This window comes from Tenrec ecaudatus, chromosome 10, assembly GCF_050624435.1.
Source record: "Tenrec ecaudatus isolate mTenEca1 chromosome 10, mTenEca1.hap1, whole genome shotgun sequence".
NCBI lineage: Eukaryota > Metazoa > Chordata > Mammalia > Afrosoricida > Tenrecidae > Tenrec > Tenrec ecaudatus.
The window spans coordinates 17,543,921-17,562,587 of record NC_134539.1 but is presented as its reverse complement, the minus strand read 5'-3'; the positions used below and the strand labels follow the sequence as shown (position 1 = coordinate 17,562,587).

At 42.3% G+C, this 18,667-nt stretch overlaps 1 protein-coding gene across 6 annotated transcripts in view; it reads right to left on the bottom strand.

The window, feature by feature from the left end:
• CNTLN (centlein) overlaps positions 1 to 18,667 on the bottom strand; it is a 294,237-nt gene that overhangs the window by 26,495 nt on the left and 249,075 nt on the right. For all 6 annotated transcript variants that reach the window (XM_075559966.1, XM_075559967.1, XM_075559962.1 and 3 more), the window contains 5 exons: positions 17,784 to 17,975; positions 12,288 to 12,385; positions 11,109 to 11,235; positions 6,319 to 6,456; positions 5,776 to 5,961 (listed from right to left, as the gene is read on the bottom strand). In XM_075559966.1, the coding sequence (XP_075416081.1) occupies positions 5,776 to 5,961; positions 6,319 to 6,456; positions 11,109 to 11,235; positions 12,288 to 12,385; positions 17,784 to 17,975 (741 nt within the window). The remainder of the gene's footprint in view (positions 1 to 5,775; positions 5,962 to 6,318; positions 6,457 to 11,108; positions 11,236 to 12,287; positions 12,386 to 17,783; positions 17,976 to 18,667) is intronic.

The following is an 18,667-nucleotide window of genomic DNA, read 5'->3' as shown; positions in this document are numbered from 1 at the left end:
ATCCTTCCTCTCCACAGTATTATGATCTCAGTCCTACCTCACAAATCCTGCTAGACAGGTGGACATACTTCAGTACAGATGAGAGCTTTCAATGTACAGAATTCAGGATAGACAAACCCCTCAGGAACAGTAATGTGAGTAATGATTCCGGGAGGGTAGGGAAGGGAAAAGGGGAAGGAGGAACAGATGGCAATCATAGTGGAATAACCAAGCTAGAGGGGGATGAACACCAGGATAGAAGGTTTAGGGATAGAATGGGCGGTACAAGATATGTATACATAACAACAATACATAATATATTAGGGTTGGTGAGGGTGGCAGAGTGGGGGAGGACGGAATAAAGAGGAGCTAATAACAAAGGGCTCAAGAAGAAAAACAATGCTTTGAAATTGTTGATGGCAACATTTGTACATGGCCGCTTGCTATAATGGATGTATGGATTGTTATAATATATGTAAGAGTGCCCAATAAAATGATTTATTAAAATAAGAAGTTGTGTCAGAACCTCTGATCTTTTCGAAAGCCTTAAAACAGATTTTCTATCACAAGAACTACCTGCTTCATGAATGTTTAGAGAATTCACTGGTAAGACTGTGCGAGACGGATGCATATCTTTGTATTATCTAATATTTAAAAGCAACCCAAACTTCAGAGAATAACATAAACATCCCCTCCACCCTGTGGTTCAAAGACTAGTTCTTTGCTATTTACGTTTCAGATTTAATTTTAGAAATTATAAAAAAGGCATGATGCACAGATGTGAAGATTCCTGTGTGCGGCTCTAAAAGCCCTATAATGAGTTGTATGTTGGGCTGCTTACCACAAAGGCAGCAGTGCAAGCGCCCCACAGCTGCTCTGCAAGAGGAAGATGTGGTTTCTGATCCTGTGAGATTTATAGACTCTGAAGCCCCCAGAGGCAGTTCTGTCCTTCTCTCTAGAGTCCGCTTGAGCCAGAGCTGACTCGGTGGCAGTGAGAGTTTGATAGTGCTGCTCCCTGAGCTTGTTCCTTTGCCTGCCCCACTGCCCAGAATTGGGCGTTCACCATTCCCAAACCTGTACACCACCTACCACGATATACGCACAAGCCCGCCACTAACACATAGCATGGTTATATGGCATGGCACCATACTCTACAGATGATGCTGCAGCTTGTCTTTCCTTCATTCACATGTTTCACAGATTAAGTTTCAATTGGTAACAGCAAGGTTAGTGGTTCAAAGCCACCAGCCACTCCATAGAGATTGACAGCCTTGGAAACCCACATAGGATCCCCATGAGTCAAAACCCACTGGACAGTAGTGGGTTTGTTCTTCTGGATATCTATGTAGCTCTGGTCCATTCACCAGGCAGTCCGTTGGAAACATGTTCATTACATGCATTTTATTAAACAACCCTGCTACGGCATCTTGCGTAAAACATCCTCCCATCAGGGTGTTTAGGTGGTTTCACTTGAAATCTGATCATTTATGTTACTCACACCATCTTTGAGTCGGTTTGGGTAGTATTTTCTTAGCTTTATCAATCACTCTGTTGAGGGTTTTCAACATACTGGCAGTTATACACACTCTTTGCTTATCATTTTAAAAGAGAATACAGAGGCCTTAAAGATGCTAAGCAAGTATTTCTAAATCGCCAGATTGGGTGGTGTCAAGCCTCCCACCATGGTCTATTCCAGCGGTTCTCAACCTGTGGGTCGAACGACCCTTTCATAGGGGTCGCCCAATTCATCACAGTAGCAAAATGACAGTAATGAAGTAGCAACAGAAATCATTTTATGGCAGCAGGTCACCACAACACGAGGACCTGTATGAAAGGGTGGTGGCGTTAGGAAGGTTGAGGACCACTGGCCTCTATCCCGAGCAAGCAATGTGAACACAGCTGGGGAGAAACACACAAGCTCAGTGCTCGAGGGCTGGTCCTGGGACACCAGATTCCCCAGTCGAGCAGTCTTACAGCCTTCAGCCCTGTGTTTGAGGGGGGTGTGTCTGTGTGTGAGTGTTTCCCACAAACACATTTCAACACTATTCCCTCTGCCGTGTTACTGGTATGTTCACATTCATTCTAGGATGTCACCACGCTGGTTTGCTGCTTTCTCCCCCCAGGCCTGCCTTCACGGCATGTGTTGGACTAATGGAGTGATCTGTATTCTTTTTCTTTAGTATTTTGAGGCCTAAATATTTCCCTTCTTCTTGGGCTCGCCTTTAAAGTCCCCAAGTGGTGCAAATTTATGAGTTTTAAAGCATATATTTAACACAAGTTCAATCGGTATCTAAAGTTCTCACCCTCTCTACTATTCCACCAAAGCAAAGGATAAGCGGAACTCTTTCTTACCAACTCGCTGCCTCGCGTCTAAAGCGGTGGTATGAAAGGCAATGGTTACTTAGAGTTCTTAACCCGTTACGCTAGCTCTTCCGTTCTCATTCCCATTGTGTTCTATGAATTGAGGCAGAGATAACTGAAGAAGTGAAAATAACAAAATCTTTTAAATACATGGAGGAAGAATGCTTTTCTCTATCTAGAATAATCTACCTTCTTTCCGCAGTTCGAACTGGTTCAATTCCTGTCTGGCCAACCCTGAAAGCCCTCAAAGTGAAACCAAACTGTTAATACAACACGTACTAGAAGCTTCAAGAAGTGTTTGCGCTCACTGAACCATGGTCCCTGGCCAGCGGCTATTTCCATGGTAAAAAGAAACACTGAATGGAGCAAAGGAACATTCTACAAATGTTCACTGACTTTCTGAAAAATCCCTAACCGCTGCCCAGCAATTCTTGAAACACAGTGGGCTAGGGATTGTCTGAATATTGAAGGCCCTCTCAAAATAAGAATACTTCAATGTATGTCTCAACTTGGGCACTCTATTCTGCAAGTATTACTAGCAATAGTTATGGAGAGAGATAGTTAGCTATGTTATGCCACTCCTACTACAGCAAAATTTCCAGTCTGCTATCGCCAGCTAACGTCATGTTTGGTTTCATTATAGATAGAGTAGGTTTCTATCAGCACGGTCAGATCATTGAGACAAAGGTAAAACTGACTGTGCAAATACTTGAGAGTCACTATACTTCACAGGCTTCTTGGGAAGTATTTTTTTTAAAGCTTTATTGAGATAAAGTTCATCCAGTTAAAGTTATTTGTACTCAGAACTGTTGGCTAAAACCAGCAGCTGTCATTTACCTTTTTCAGTATAATAGTCTGATAAAAAGAGTTAATTCAATTAATTGCACTCTATCATGGAACTCTTTAAAAGCTCAGTGAAAAATTATTAATAAATGATCTGTGAGAGCCAGACCTGGACTGCCTTGCTTCTGGGTCTTCCAACTTTTCTGCCCTCAATAGGCTGTGGTCGTCCCTGCTCCTCTCGCTCTCTTTGGTGGGAAATGAATGGAAGTGCTTGCTGTGTAATACCTACTGGTAATGAAGCCAGGGCAGCGTCCAGATAAACGGTGCTCTGTCACCGCTATTGGTTTCAGCACTAAGAAAACGCCTTCGAGGAGATGGGGCTTGGCATATGACTTTCCTGTACAAGCACATTAACAAGGCTACATCAGAGCTGAGTCAAACTGAGCAAATACTTCTGGAAATTTCCCTTGTGTGATTGATTCCGTTATTAGGAGCATTCAAAGCCTCAGCTCTGCCACATATATCCAGCCCAGATGCTCAGAGCACTTGATTTTACCCCAGGGCAAAATTTCATATTCAAGCCTAGATCTAGAACAGATGGCCACTCCACCTCTTCTATAATCTGATTGTACCCCATGAATAAATGAAAAGACTACAGGGAGCACAGATTCCACAACGGGGCCAGAAGAGCATTATTACTATTAATACTACTGCTAATACTTGTTAAGTATGTTTGTGTGCATGATCCTCTAATAATGAGCATGGGTGGTCCTGCTGTGGAAATTAGGCAGGGGTCCTTAGCTGCGCTCCTTAAGGAATGTACACAGCTCTTGCCTTCACTGAGCTTGCAGTCCGAGTAGTGATGTGTCTTCAGGACCCTTCTTGAAGCAGAGGGGAAACCAGCTGCTCAGGAATTGAATGAGCCTAATTAGGTGTACCTTGACTCTGGAGACAATGCTTGACAAGATCTCTGTCATTAAGATCGCTATCATCTAGTTGAAATAAACATGCACATTTGCAAATAGGTATGAATTCCTGGAGCACACAGACTAACTGTGCAGAAGGTCACTGAGAACTATGTGACTTAGTAAGTGACATCTGGATGCACTGCTCTGAGGTTGATCTAGGGGAACTTTTTAAAGCCCTCACCTCAGGTAGGTTCCAACCTCATTCTCTAGATGGGGAAACCGAGGCACCGAACAATGAGGATACTTGACTTCAATCCGATCCCACAGCTAGTAACTGGAGGGACCCTGGCGCTAAGCTCCCCCACCTCCCAGTTAAAGGCAGGAGCTGGATAAAGCACAGAGCTAACTGCTGAAAGCACCGGGCTGTGGGCCACTTCCAGTGAAAACAACTGGAGAGGAGGTATGAATGAGCACAGTGGGGCGGGAGACAGATCTATTAAGGAAGGTCTTACAGACCAGGTGGCAGGTGAGCTGGACTTGCAGAGAGTTAGTTGAAGACCTCACTGCTGGTATGCTGGCTTACCATCCTATATGCAAAGAAGGGGAGATGACAAGCTTGCCATGATGTAAACACTGAGCCTCTGCCAGTGTTTCTGCTTTTGGCATCAATTCACTGATGACTTTTTCTTTGGGAAAAAAAAATTGGCATAAGCCATGAAAGTGGCGTCAGCTCCCAGTGAGATTAATGGGGTGGAGAAAGTCGCCAAGTCTCCAGTGCTCATGGAGGTACCTCTCAATCCAGTGCTTTTTCTTTCCCTGCCATTAGCCCAGAGCAGGGAAGGGAGAACTAGGAACCTAGTGCGCTAGCTGTTTGAGCCCCACATCGAGCCATCATTCTGTTTCCATGGTTCAGTGTAGAGTTAATTCCTGAACTTTTTCTTTGGGAGGGTGGGTGTTCCTGCTGCAGGCACTTTGGTTTTATTCCCTTGCTTCTAGAAGTGAAGTCACTTGCTCTTCTAACCTTTTGGTCTTGCTAATTTGTGGATGTGATTGCAATGTTGGCTAACTTCATTCAACAAGGAGTTAAGTTTCTAGATCTTGCTTGAATGATTTTGAAAAGAAAAGTCTAGCAGTAATATCTTAAGTCCATTCTAATCATAGCGACCAGAAAGATACAACAGAAATTATCCCTAGGGATTCTGAGCCTGGACATCTTGGAACAGCTTGCCTGGTGGGTTTGACCTCTGGACCTTGGGGTCAGCAGCCCAAGGTGTAACCCACCATACCAGCTGGGCTACTTACATTAGTTTTGCTATGTTTGGCGATCCCAAACCCACTGCCATGAAATTGATTTCAACTTACAGTGACCTTACACACAGAGTAGCATTGCCCATGCGGGTTTCCAAGGCTGCACATCTTTTGTGGAACAGCTGCGGGGTTTGAACCACCAACCTTGTGGTCAGCAGCCCAATTTGTATCCCACTGTGCCACCACTGCACTTGCCATTGACATTAAGAAAGAAATGTTCACAATAGAGTGGCAGGTTTTAAAGTCCTGAACAAGTTCCAAGACTAGTTATTTTATAGAGAGATTGAGTCGTGGGGCAAGGAAGGAAGGAAAAGGTGCTTGTGATTTGAGAAAGAAGAGAGAAACCTCAGAGTATTTCCCAAATCGTCGGAGGTAGGCACTGCCTGCTTCTCCTAAAGAGAACTGCTGGTCAGTAATCAAAGTGAATAATGCAAACCTTCACAAAGATGGTGAATTCTTCCACTTTCTCATTGGCCAACAGCAACCTCTTCTGAGCCCCTTCCAGGACCTGCTCACTTTGCAATGCTAATCCTTCCAGCTGCTTAGATGCTACTGATTCTATTTTTGCCATTGCAGATTCAGTCTCATTGACTTTCGATGCTAGGTGTGTAAGCTTGAGATCCTGCAAAAGGTCAGTGGTCAATGAATCAAAACCATTCCGTAAAGCATTGTGCATGTCAGATTAGTAGAGGGTTGTGATTCTCCTTCTATTTGTAATGTACCTCTTTTTGAGTAAATAGAGACATTGACACTATTTCAGACCAAATGATCCCATGCAGCAAATAAACACATTTAATTAGGCTAAGCGTTTATGCACCTACTGGTATAAATGCCCGTTTCCAACAACAGACATATCATACCCACTGCCTTTCTAAATGTGAAACAAAGTTTCGTATTTCATGTAGAAAAAAAGTGACAGCGTAAAAATGGAGAAGACATCACTGTATTTCATTTCTAGGTTGCTGTTCTGCAAACGTACCTTTTTCTCTAACTCGTCTTTCGTTTTCTGATACATCTGTTCATATTGTGACTTTTCCTTCACTGCAACACTGAGCCTTTGCTTCAGTGAATCAATTGATACCTTCTTGTTGGAACACTCTTCAGTTAATGTCTTCACCTATAGCAAATGCACAGACGACTGTTAATGGTAAAGGCATGCAAGGGGTAGACTGCATTTATTTCAATAGAGCCAAATGACTGCTTAAGAACTCATATTCTAAATAAGACAAACAAGCTTAAGGCTTCACCCTGTGGCATCGCCTTTCAGACAAGAAGTGCCAGTGGTGCAGCAACTAAGCATCAGCCGCTAACGGAAAGGTTGGTGCATCAACATCCCAGCCACCTGGGTGGAAAAGACATGGCAGTGGCTTCCGAGTGGAAGTCCTACTCTGCCCTGGAAGAGTACTGTACATGGAAATTTACTTGATGACAATGAAGTTTGGCTCCTTTAAAACTAAACTACACTTCCTTAGACAGGACACAGTTGTTTTTGATGCTTAAACAAGCCAAGCCACAGATAACTTTTGGTTGTGATGTGTAATTTTGAGGACAAAATTAAATATGCATTTTAAAGAATAAGAGAAGAGATGGTTTATCTTTTAAAACTTAATGCCACTAAAGATATAATTGCCCACATGAAGGTTATAAGACTCTCTGAAATGGTTATTGCTGTAAAAAATAAGCAACATTAAAGGCTAATATTTAAAAGCAGCTGCAGGAATAATTATATGTGGAGAAGAACATGCATGTATCTCCTTTCATTAGAAATCCTTTGTCCCCAGCAAGGGGACTCTTTAGAGTAGACAGCATGGAAGGACAGCTAAAGCACAGGATGGCATAGTGGTTAGGCATCGGACCGCTTACCACAAGGTCAGCAGTTCAAAATCACCAGCTGCTCCTTGGGAGAAAGATGAGGCTTTCTACTTCCATAAAGGGTTGCAGTCTCAGAAAGTCACAGGGGCAGTCCTATCCTGCCCTGCAGAGTCATTATGAATTGGCATAGATTTGATAGCAATAAGATTGTTTTTTGGTGAAGGCTGGACATGACAGTGGGACGAGAGGAAAGTACAAAGAAATAGAGGAAATAACTAGAAAGCAAAGGGTAGTTATAGAGATCTAAATACAGGCATATACAGATGCAAATATATTTATATACAACGAGGGGGAAACAGATCTATGTACATATACTTATAGGTTTAGTATTAAGGAAACAGATGGACAGTGGGCCTATGCTCAAATACTCCCTCAACACAAGAATACTTGGTTCTAACAATCTAGCAGTCTGAGATACTCACCTTCCTGGCACAATTGCTGAAGACAACAGGTGCACAAACAAACATGGTGAAGAAAGCTGATAGTGCCCTGCTACCAAAAGATATAGCATCTGAAGTCTTAAAGGCCTGGAGATAAACAAGTGGCCATCTAGCTGAGAAACAATAAAACACACCTGGAAAAAGTACACTAGCCTGTCCTAACTTGATCGCTGAGGACAAAGCAGGTACATAAGCAAGAATGGTGAAGACAGTTGATGGTGTTGGGCTATCAAAAGATATAGTGTCTAGGGTCTTAAAGGCTTGATGATAAACAGGCGGCCATCTAGCTCAGAAACAACAAAGTCCACATGGAAGAAGTATATCAGCCTACCCCGACATGATCGCTGAAGACAAAGCGGGAACATAAGCAAATGAGGTGAAGAAAGCTGATGGTGCCTGGCTGTCAAAAGATATAGAATCTGGGTGCTATAGGCTGGAAGATAAACAAGGAGCCATCTAACTTAGAAACAACAAAGCCCACATGGAAGAAGCACACCAGCCTGTGAGACACAGGCATAGAAGGGATCGCATGAGGCATCAAAGACAAAAAAAAAAAAAAAATCATAGCATCATGAATGAGGGGAGTGCGGAGTGGGGACCCAGGGCCCATCTGTGGGAAATTGGACATCCCCTTGCAGAAGAGCTGCAAGGAGATGAGCCAGTCAGGGTACAGTGTAGCAATGATGAAACATACAATTTCCCTATAGTTCATGGATGCTTCCTCCCCCCATTATCATGATCCCAATTCTACCTTACAAATCCGGCTGGACCGGAAGATGTACACTGGTATAGATAGGAACTGGAAACACAAGGAATCCAGGACAGATGAACCCCTCAGGACCAGTGGTGAGACTGGTGATACCAGGAGAGTGGAGGGAGTGTGAGGTGGAAAAGGGAAACAGATTACAAGGATCTACATATAACCTCCTCCCTAGGGGATGGACAGTAGAGAAATGGGTGAAGGGAGAGGTTGCATGGTGTAAGATATGACAAAATAATAATACTTTATAAATTATCAAGGGATCGTGGGGGAGGGGGAGCGGGAAGAGAGAGGTAAAAATGAGGAGCTGATACCAAGGGCTCAAGTAGAAAGCAAATGTTTTGAGAATTATGATGGCAATGTATGTACAAATGTGATTGACACAATGGATGTACGTATGGATTGTGGTAAGAGTTGTATGAGCCCCCAATAAAATGACTTAAAAAAATTGGTTTTTGGTTTGAAGCACAAGGGGCCTCACGAGTTGCGTAAACAACTCCTTTGCGCCAACCCCCCAAAAATTCTCAGTAAGCAAACGCCTAGTTCCTCACTTGTAGTCAAGTATTATCAAAGCAGTCACAGCCATGGAGTCAACGCTGTCTCACAGCAACCGGGCAGGCGAGCACAGAACTGCGCCTGCCAGTAAACGAGGCTGTAACTCTTCCTGGGAGTAGGAGGAACCCCCTTTGTCTAGTGAAGCTGGTGCTTTCAAACTGCCGACTTTGCAGTTGGCAGCGTGATACACAACTACCAGGCCACCAGAATGCCTTCAGGTTATTCCAGAACTCTCTGAAAAGCAACTCCCTTCCCACGTCCACTTCAGTACACGTGCGTGTGGTAGTTACATGACCTGGTGTCAATTTGAGGATGAAGAGTGTAGGAGTGGAGTCTAGGCTGTCAATCAGGATATAGGTAATGAAGCCTCTGTGGGGCATGGCCTTCTCCTGAGGGTTCTGGGAAAACCCTGGGATTTTCTCCTTAGAAGCAGAAGACACATTCTCTCTGGACTCTTGGAGACTCTCTACTGACAAGGCTGACTCCCTGCGAGACATCCCTGAGGAGAAGTCACAGGGAACTACCCTGGTGCAGCCCAGAGAAGCCACGTGGAGATGTCTGCCAGCGCTGAGATGTTTACACTGCCACTGGATCCAAAGATTTTCTCCCCACTGACCTGTGAACCTCCTGCATTGTGTCATTGCATGTGTTTCGTGAGCCTGAAGAGGACTTGATAGATTGGTATCAAACATATGGGCTAATAGTGGACTTTACAGTCTTGGACTGGACTGAGTTGGGATGCTTTTTTAATGTACCATTACCCTTTATATCAAACTCTCTCCCTGGATTTGTTTCTCTAGTCTGCCCACACTAACGCTTTCATGGCACTTTCCAGCCAGGTGAGCAGCTGGCGACTCCATCTGAGTGACCGCCACCCGGGGCGTCGGGCTGCGAAGGACCTCTCTGGTCAGAGTGAATTTCTTCGTGAAAGCAGTTTCCTTCGCACCTCGTTTTTTGTTTTTGAGATAGTAGATTTAAAAGAATGTCGTGCAGCTGAGAAACTTTGTATCCTCCTTGGGAAAAAATGCCACAGACAGTGTTGTGATGTGGAGCTCAGCTCACAAGGACAGCGCTGTGGGGAAAACTCAAGTGCACGAGTGGTTTTCTCATTTCAAAAAAGGTGAAATGTCGATTGATGACAAATCTCCTTCTGGATGTCTCTTAACTTCCCAAACAGTCAAAATATGTTGACTCATAGTACATTTGGAGTTCGTCCCACCGGGTCAGACGCTTAATCAAGCGGTCTATTTAGAGGCTCTGAAAAGACTGTGTAACAGTTTGCGACAAAAAGGGCCTGAGTTGTGGCAGAGGTGGGGCTGGTTTTGCCACCACGACAATGCACCTGCTCACGCAGCCCTCTCACTGCACCAGGTTTTGGCAAAAAACAGCATGCCTCTCTTGCCCCACACACCTTATTCACCTGACCTCACTCCATGAGACTTCTTTTTGTTGCCAAGAAGGAAGAGGGACATGAGAGACAGCCATTTGATGACATAGAAGAGGCGAAGAAAAAAAATGAGGGAGGCGCTGTCAGGCATCCAATGATGAGTTTGAAAAATGTTTCCAAGAATGGAATCGTGGATTTGACAAATGCATTAAGTGTAATGGTGAGTACATTGAAGGGGCAAGGCTGTTTGTAAAAATTTAAATATATAGCTTTGATAAAAAAAAAACCTCTGTTTTTTTTGGGGGGGGATTATCCCCTTGTACACAACATAGAGAAACATACTTTTGTAAAGAAGTCTTGATTGATATTAGTTGTTGGTATTCATTTATATCTATAAATTATTGCTAACACTGAAATAAGTGAGATTTAAAAAATAAATTTTATTATAAACAATGTACTTTTAAAGCAAATGTAATTATGTAATAGTACATATAGTCTAAATTAATTAGGATTGAACATTCAAGTCAAGCCAGTGAATACTTGTGGGAATTGACTTTTTTTTCTTCAATCCGTGCATCCATCATTGTGTCAAGCACATGTGTACATATTTGGCCATCATCATTTTCGAAACATTTTCTTTCTTCTTGCGCTCTTGGTATCAGCTCATTTTCTCCCTCCCTCATGAACCCTGGATAATTTATAACGTTTTTTTTTCCATGTGTGGAAGTGGCTTATTTTAGGGTCAACAAACTTACTTTTTTTTCAAGGTTTTCTACCATTTCATTAACACTCTCATCACTCTCCAGGTGTATTTTCTGTCGGAATTTCAAGTCCTCTATCAAACGTCTTTTCATGGTCACATCTCTCTCCATTCGAGATATTCTGAAATGGAAAGTAAGAAGTATTTTATCAAGATTCGTGGATATCATAGCTTTTATAATGTTTTCTAACATTCAATATGATACCGGTTCTTTAATAATACAATGGTAAATTTGTAAATTATATAAGGTTTTCAATTTATTATTGTATATTACAACACTGCTCTATTAATTGAGTATAAGATCTATAAACTTGTGATTTCATTGTATTATAATGTTAAATTTTTAAAAATTAAGGTCAAGCAAGTTTTTAAGAACTTAAAATTCTACTTAAGTCACATTCGTTTAGAGAAAATCAGCAAGCATGATACAAACAAACCATCCTGCACTTAACAGTAACTCTTTGTAAGGCGTCAGGCACTCTCCTCTGCTCGCTTCCCTTTCTTAAAGCCGGCACTCCCTGGTGTGAGCACAACTGGGGCACAGGGCGTGTTCTAGAGCCCTGACAGGAGCCGAAAAGCAACAAGGCCTGGTTAGAACCTATGCTTCAAAATACTCGGTTTTAGAAATTCACCAGACTTTTCATCTATTACTCTTAATTAATTTTCACTTTGAATTCTATTTGAACATGTTTATCAAACTCTAGTTCAACTGTGAAAAAAGACACAGAAGGATGTTATTTTGTTTCAAGGATCGTTTTTTTAAAGTTTTTTCTAAATAAAAAGCACACACTTTTATGACCTCTTGTTTATTTACACACAAGTCCCCTTTTTTCTCTTTAACTTTCTAAGCGTCGTCATTAACTCCAGTTTAAGTCTCAATCTACACATATCTTTTTGGTCAATTAATTGTCACATTAAATTTTTTTTTCACAGTCTTGAGGCCAATAATTTGGTGTTTATTCAAAAGTAAATATGCTTGCTCTAAGGAATACAAAGCATTCTTTCTCCAATAAAAACGAGCAATTAGATCTTATCATTAATCACTTTGCCTCTAACCCAGCTGAAATTTCCGTCTTCCACAGACTCACAGAAACTCCGGGTGCTAAACCGTTTTTGTTGGGAGATGTGCCACTGGGTGGCACCAAACACAACAGAGAAGAGCGCGAAGCCCTACTTTTCTTGCATTTCCTTGATGTGTTCCTCTTTCGATAGAAGGTCAATTTTCAGAGACTTCATATTTGATGATTGTTTTGTGAGTTCATTAGTTGCATTCTAGATTTAAAAAATAACACAAATTAAAGCACACCTTTCAATCTCTGCCTAAGACAGCATAAAAATAAATGACATTCAAAAGGAGCAATCATTATGGTTGTAGTTAAATGAAATTTTCATACTTTAAATACTCTATTTTCGATACAGATATAGTAATACTAAAAGGCTTATGTAACATCAACACCCCAACGGGCAGCATAATGACAAGAATTGCACAGAGCACACTCCCTAAGTACAATCATAGGAAATAGACATTTTCTTTATGAAACACGTGTACATATAGTTAATTATCTTAATAGCTTGGCAAGCTCATTTGAAATTAATGGTGGATTTAATATCAGCTCTATCCACCAAGAGACAGGCTTCATTTCCCTGCCCTTTGAGATTTGCTTTGACTAAAAGCATATGGTATAGGAATGACACTGTAATTCTCAAGCTCCTGACCTTACGGCCTTGTACCTTTCACCTTTGCCCTCTTGGAATGCTGTGTTGAGATAGCCTTGAAAGACCAATGAGAGGCCATGTGGAAAGGGACCAAGGTACCCCACCATCTGACAGTCAGCAGGCCATGGGCCAGGCCCGAGAGCCCTGGACAATCTTTGGTTCAGAAGAAGGCAGGCATATGAGAAAAAACAGACGAGACCAGCAAAAGACGTGCCCAGTCAAACCACGGACTCGTGAGACAAAAAATAAAGTGCTGTTGTGTTAAGCCACTACATTATGGGACTGTTTGCTGAGAGTAATAGATAACAGATAGGAAACCTTACGAAAACGAAGGATTTCTTAACCGTATTAAACGTGCTACGTGTTGCAGTATTTGTCCGCCATCATTAGTTCTGCCAAGCAGGGCAGTTTTGCGGTGGGTGGTGCGGTATAACCGTCTGGACGGCCAGAAGCAGCGGTGGTAACTATAGTATTTGGGAACACACTGCCAGTTTTACTTATACTCCAAGTCTGTACGTGAGCTGAAACGTCACTGAGCGTTTCTGGTATTTTGGATTTGGCATTTTAGCTATTATATAATGTAACACAGTAGACCTATTAACTAGTGCTGACATACTAACATTTTATCTTTATTAACTTTGAAAGATATTAAAATAGTACAAATGGAAACAACATAGTTTTTAAACATTTGGGGAAACCCTGAAGAGCTAAGTTATAGTATGAGCAGGTGATCTGTCCTGCACAGCCGCGTTACTGCAGCGAAACACACAACAGCGAGACATGTGGGTGAAGACTGGATCAACAGTGCCCCACGTACACAGTGGGACACGGAACTCGGAACTTCACTGCGAACCAGGCAGCTGGACGAAGGCCACTGTTACAAACAGCAGGCTGTCACCCAACAACACGGGCTTTGGTTCCCAAGGGCGGGAGGGAAACTGGGCTCGAGTTAAGATGAACAGGCGTTCGCTTTGGAGAATTGGAAGAAATCAGTCACAGGAAGGTGACGGTGGGTGGGTGAATGATGGCAACATCATCATAGGTGAAAAAAATATTTGGGGCAATTGTTTTGCATATTTTTCTAGTAACGTCTATCAACTGTTTCCATGAGAACTATTCTCAGACTTGACTGTTCGACTTAAACTCTGAGAGACAAACCCATTGCTCATACAACATAAATCAGGAGTCAATTCACCAGCTAGACTTTAAATATCGCATCAGCAAAGCCACCACTTAAAAACGCACTGCTGTGGAACGAACTCCGGCATATCATGCCCCTACCGAGCGGAACTGCTCCACACGGCTTCCAAGGATGGCCTCTTTTGGGAACCAGATCACCACATCTTTCGCCCAAGGACCAGCTGGTATTTGAACCGCTGACCTTACTGTTACCAACTAAGCGTATAGCCACTGCACCACCGGGGCTCTTAAATGTCTCCTAGGACACATTTACAACTTTAAGGTTTTAATGTCTGTGAAATGCAATGTACATTTTCTTAAAAGTACAAGCAAAGTCTGGATGGTAACTACTAAATACCAATGTGCATGCAATGCAGCGTAAGTTTCAATGATACTTTGAAGGTCTGCCTTGATGTGTGGTGTATTTTCTATCAGTGTTGGAATAAGATGTTTCACACTGTTGAGTTTATACATGATTTTTGCTGAAGCTTTTCCTTTAGTCATTAATCCTAAATTATTTCTGGGATGATAATATGAGGGTCTTCAAAAATTTGTGGAAAAATTCCCTTATCTTCTCCTCCTGCTTTTCCATAAACACTCGAAGCATCCTTGAATTTCTTATGTAACTGTTAAGTGCATTATATGATAATACACTAATGTGCTTTCAATAAAGTATTCTACACATCATTTACTTCCACTAATTCAGTTACAAATGAGTATCTATGGTTATGCTAAGCTAATAAAGATGCTTTTATTTTAGTGATACTATGTTATATAATACTTAATTAAATTCAAGGGGGCTTTGGAAAGTTGGTGGGAAAATGTAATGAAACGATCATAGAATTTTTCCAGAAACTTTTTGAAGCTTCCTAGTGTGTTGTATTAATATATATATTACATGACAGTCTCTAGGGGCTACCGGAATAGAAATTAATTCTGCCTTGTTCCCAGAGGATGTGTCTGTGTAAGTAATGTGCATGGGCATCACAAGTCACGCATGGGGGCTTAAGTGAGAGCTGGCTGCACGTTTTAGAAACGAACGTACCAAGCACTTGTGATGGGCATCAAAGGCTACTTGTCCGACCCTAAAGAGTTTCAGACTGCCATTTCTCAATTGTGCATTTACACTTTCGTTTCTTTCCTCTCATCAATCTCTTGGCTGTAATTTCGTGCATCTGTCAATATTCCTACCTAAAACAATCAACCTGTCCCTGACTTTGCATACTTCTCATTTGTGGCATTTAAGGAGTTTTCTGCTGATTCGTTAAGTACCTATTGTGGCTGTGTTTAAGGACAGCAGGCAGTGAAGGATGCGTGGTGACAGTACCTTCACGGGAGGGAATCAGCTAGTTCAAGTCTTTCTGTGCTTAAGCTCGGGCTGTCTAAAGATGCTGTCACTAACTTGGGGATAAACAGAGGATTGCTCAATTATAAGCAAGGCCAGCTCTCTATGTAACTGGAAATTTTTCACATTTTCAGGGTCTCACAAAAAATTAGTGGCTGAGAAATATCGAAACTTGGGTCTCGTGACCCTTTTCCCATTCCTTGCAGAACAGTACTTATAATTCGTAATTTACACATCTATTTACACATCTATTTACATGAAGCTGGACAACTTGGGGAAGCAGGTCTAATGTGGGCAACATGAAGATGGAGAAAGTGCATTAACAGTACTCTGATGAGTACATTCGCGATTAGAAGACTCCTTCCAAGGGAGGATGATGGGAGGGAGAGCTGAGGAGTTTGGTCATGTGATTTAGGATCAGTGAACAAGAAGTCCCTCAGTGAGAGGGGGGGGGCACAGGGGCTGCAACAATGGACTCAGGCGCAGGGATGGCTGTGGGGCGGCACCATGTTGGGCAGGCTTTTGCTCTGTTGTGCACATTGGGTCACTGCTTCAGAACCAGTGGGACTGCTCCTTACAACACCCTGATGATACTGAGCAACCCAGGGACATCTGGAAAACACACACATGTGACACAGAACAATCTAGTAATTGGATAAAATTTAAAAGATGTACACTAAAAGGTCCAAATCTAACCAATTTCCCCCATGGAACGAGAAAATAAATTGTTTCTTAGAAAATCATTAGGTTTCAGTATGATATTGAAACAGAAACATGCAGGAGCAGAAAGGATTCTGTATTTAAAGGGACTTGGTCTTCTAGGAAATATCCGTACTAAAATGTGACATAAGACAAACACAAAGATATGTCCTTTTTGGCGTTATATAAACATGCCTTGTCTTTGTGGTCAATGCCAGGCTTGATATGGACAATGTCTATCCCACTGACAGCAAGTAGGGGTGAAGTGGCATTAGGTAACCTGAAGTCTCACCTTCCTGACTGCACACTTTACCCTCAGAGCCAAAGACAGATTGTAAGTGGGTCATTCATTTATACCCTGTAAGCATATAATTTAAATAATATTGCTACGGCTTGGTAGTATCAAAAAAAATTTCAGACCCTCTGATGTAAGTAAATTCACTTAAGTTCATCAACTTAAAACGATGAACAATTCACCAAAGCAGGAGTAGGCAATGGTGGGCATAACATTCCATTTCATCGTGGTGAGAAAGTGATGTTAGGATCACAGAGACTCCAATACAAGGCTCCAGAGCTACGAATTCTGTCCTGGCAGTAGATAAGATCAAAGGCCATCTCCGTGATGTCCACCTGTGTAGGGTGCTCAAACACTGAAATGTTCAAGTTACATGGATTTACTTATACATCCATCTAGCTACACTTGTCTTCGGACAGAAATACATTTTAAGAGAAGATACATGTTCCCAAACTTGCACAACTTCCCCCACCCCCACCTTTTTCTTATCTAAGGTATTTGCATTTAGAGGATATTGTGGTTGAAGGCATTTCAATCAATCCCTACACGTACAAGTATATGTGATTAGTTATAAAGGCAACATAGTCTGCAAGTTCTGACTTACTAATTTACCATTTTATACTAATAGTAATCCTTCCTCAATAGTTGTTGGAGAGGGCACGTATCATTTCAATATTCCAGCCCTCTCTTTCAGTCGGGGTTATTCCAACCCTAATGCGCTGTGTGAGTTTACACCAGCCGGTTTCTCCCAGAGCCGCTCCCTGTCGCTGCGGCCGCACATGCAGTTTCCGTTAGCTCCCAGTGGACGAGCGGCACTGGGGGAGGAGGGGCAGGGAGAGTCCATGCGTTTTAAGCAGCCTGACGAACTGTCTAGAACTCAAATCCTGCTTCTTTTCATGCTAAAGCCGCACTTCAAAGTGGCTGAAATCATCGGGCCTTAGATACTATTCCTTATAAACAAGAGGAGGAGTGTTTTTTCGTCTCATCTGCCTCAGTTTGAACTTGCTGCCAGCTTTTCAACCAGTGCACGGTCGCTCTCTGCTGCTAGTTGGCCCTTCCATGCACACAATGAAAATGGTGGGAGAGACGCTGCTGATGTTAATGTATGAATGTGTGAGAGGAATGCTCTATGTGGAAGGCAGAACGACACCCTCCAGATGCCAACAGCTCCTTACTTGTCAATGAAGTCCTGCTACTTTTTGGGAGGGGAGGCGGGGTCAGAGAATACTGTATGAGCTACCAGGTAAGACGCTGCTACCACATTAAAGGTGAACAAAGTAGTCCAAGGTACTACTTATAGTTTTTGGATTTTATCATAACGTGTCTTTCACCTGGAATTAGAATAGGCATAAACATATCCTTGAGGACTCGGTAATTTCCCACGACCTTTCGGAAGCCCCTTGCATGCATTCGTGTGGAGCAAGGCCGGTAGTCACCTTTAGTTTACACTGCAGTTGCTTCATTTCCAGCTCCATGCTCCTCGAAGGCCCAATGGTTGTAACTTGTATCCGGGGGACTGTCACCCTGGAGACTTCTTCTGCCAAACTTGTGATTTCAGAGGAGGACTCTAACTTCTTTAGTAAATCTTCTTTTTCTTTCCGAAGATCAGCCAAATCCACGTTTAGCCTCTGTTTTAAAGAAAGCGAAGGTATGTGTAGTAGAGTCATGTGTAATCTAACAATCAGCAGCATAAAATACCGAGTGTAGGAAAAAGCTAAAGAAAATATTAAAATGTATTATTAAAATATATTATACAGTCTATTGGCCATTGCTTAAGGTCGTTGAGCTTATAGAGATTAAAACCAAGTGGACCAGCTGTACTCGATAGCTTTCGGTTGGCTGGTCTTTACTCCTCGTGTGCTGCTTATTTGCCTTCACATACACACGGCAAGCCAGAGATTCACGTATTATTTGATAACCTTGACTTCAGGGCTGATGTACTTAACTGGTAAAGCGAAGCTGGAGCAGGACAGGATAACAGATGTTAGTTGTTTATTCCACTGGGTAGGTCTTACCACCCTACATAGCAGCCAAAATGCTTCTCATTTAGCAGCATAAATGTTAAGTCCAATTAGCAGACGAGGCTTGTTAGGGATTTAGTTCAAATAAATAGCCCGCAAACAAAGTCACTCAGTCTTAAGCGCTTGATTGATAGTTGACAAATCCTGTTTGTAATATCGAGGTAGATTCACATTAAACTACTTACATTTGACTTTTTAATAACAAACATTTTACTAAATGGCAGGCAGGGTCATGTTTTCATCCTAGTGTAAAGGAAACCGTTTGTTAGCCAGCTCCTCTGGTTCACGAATCTGAGGCC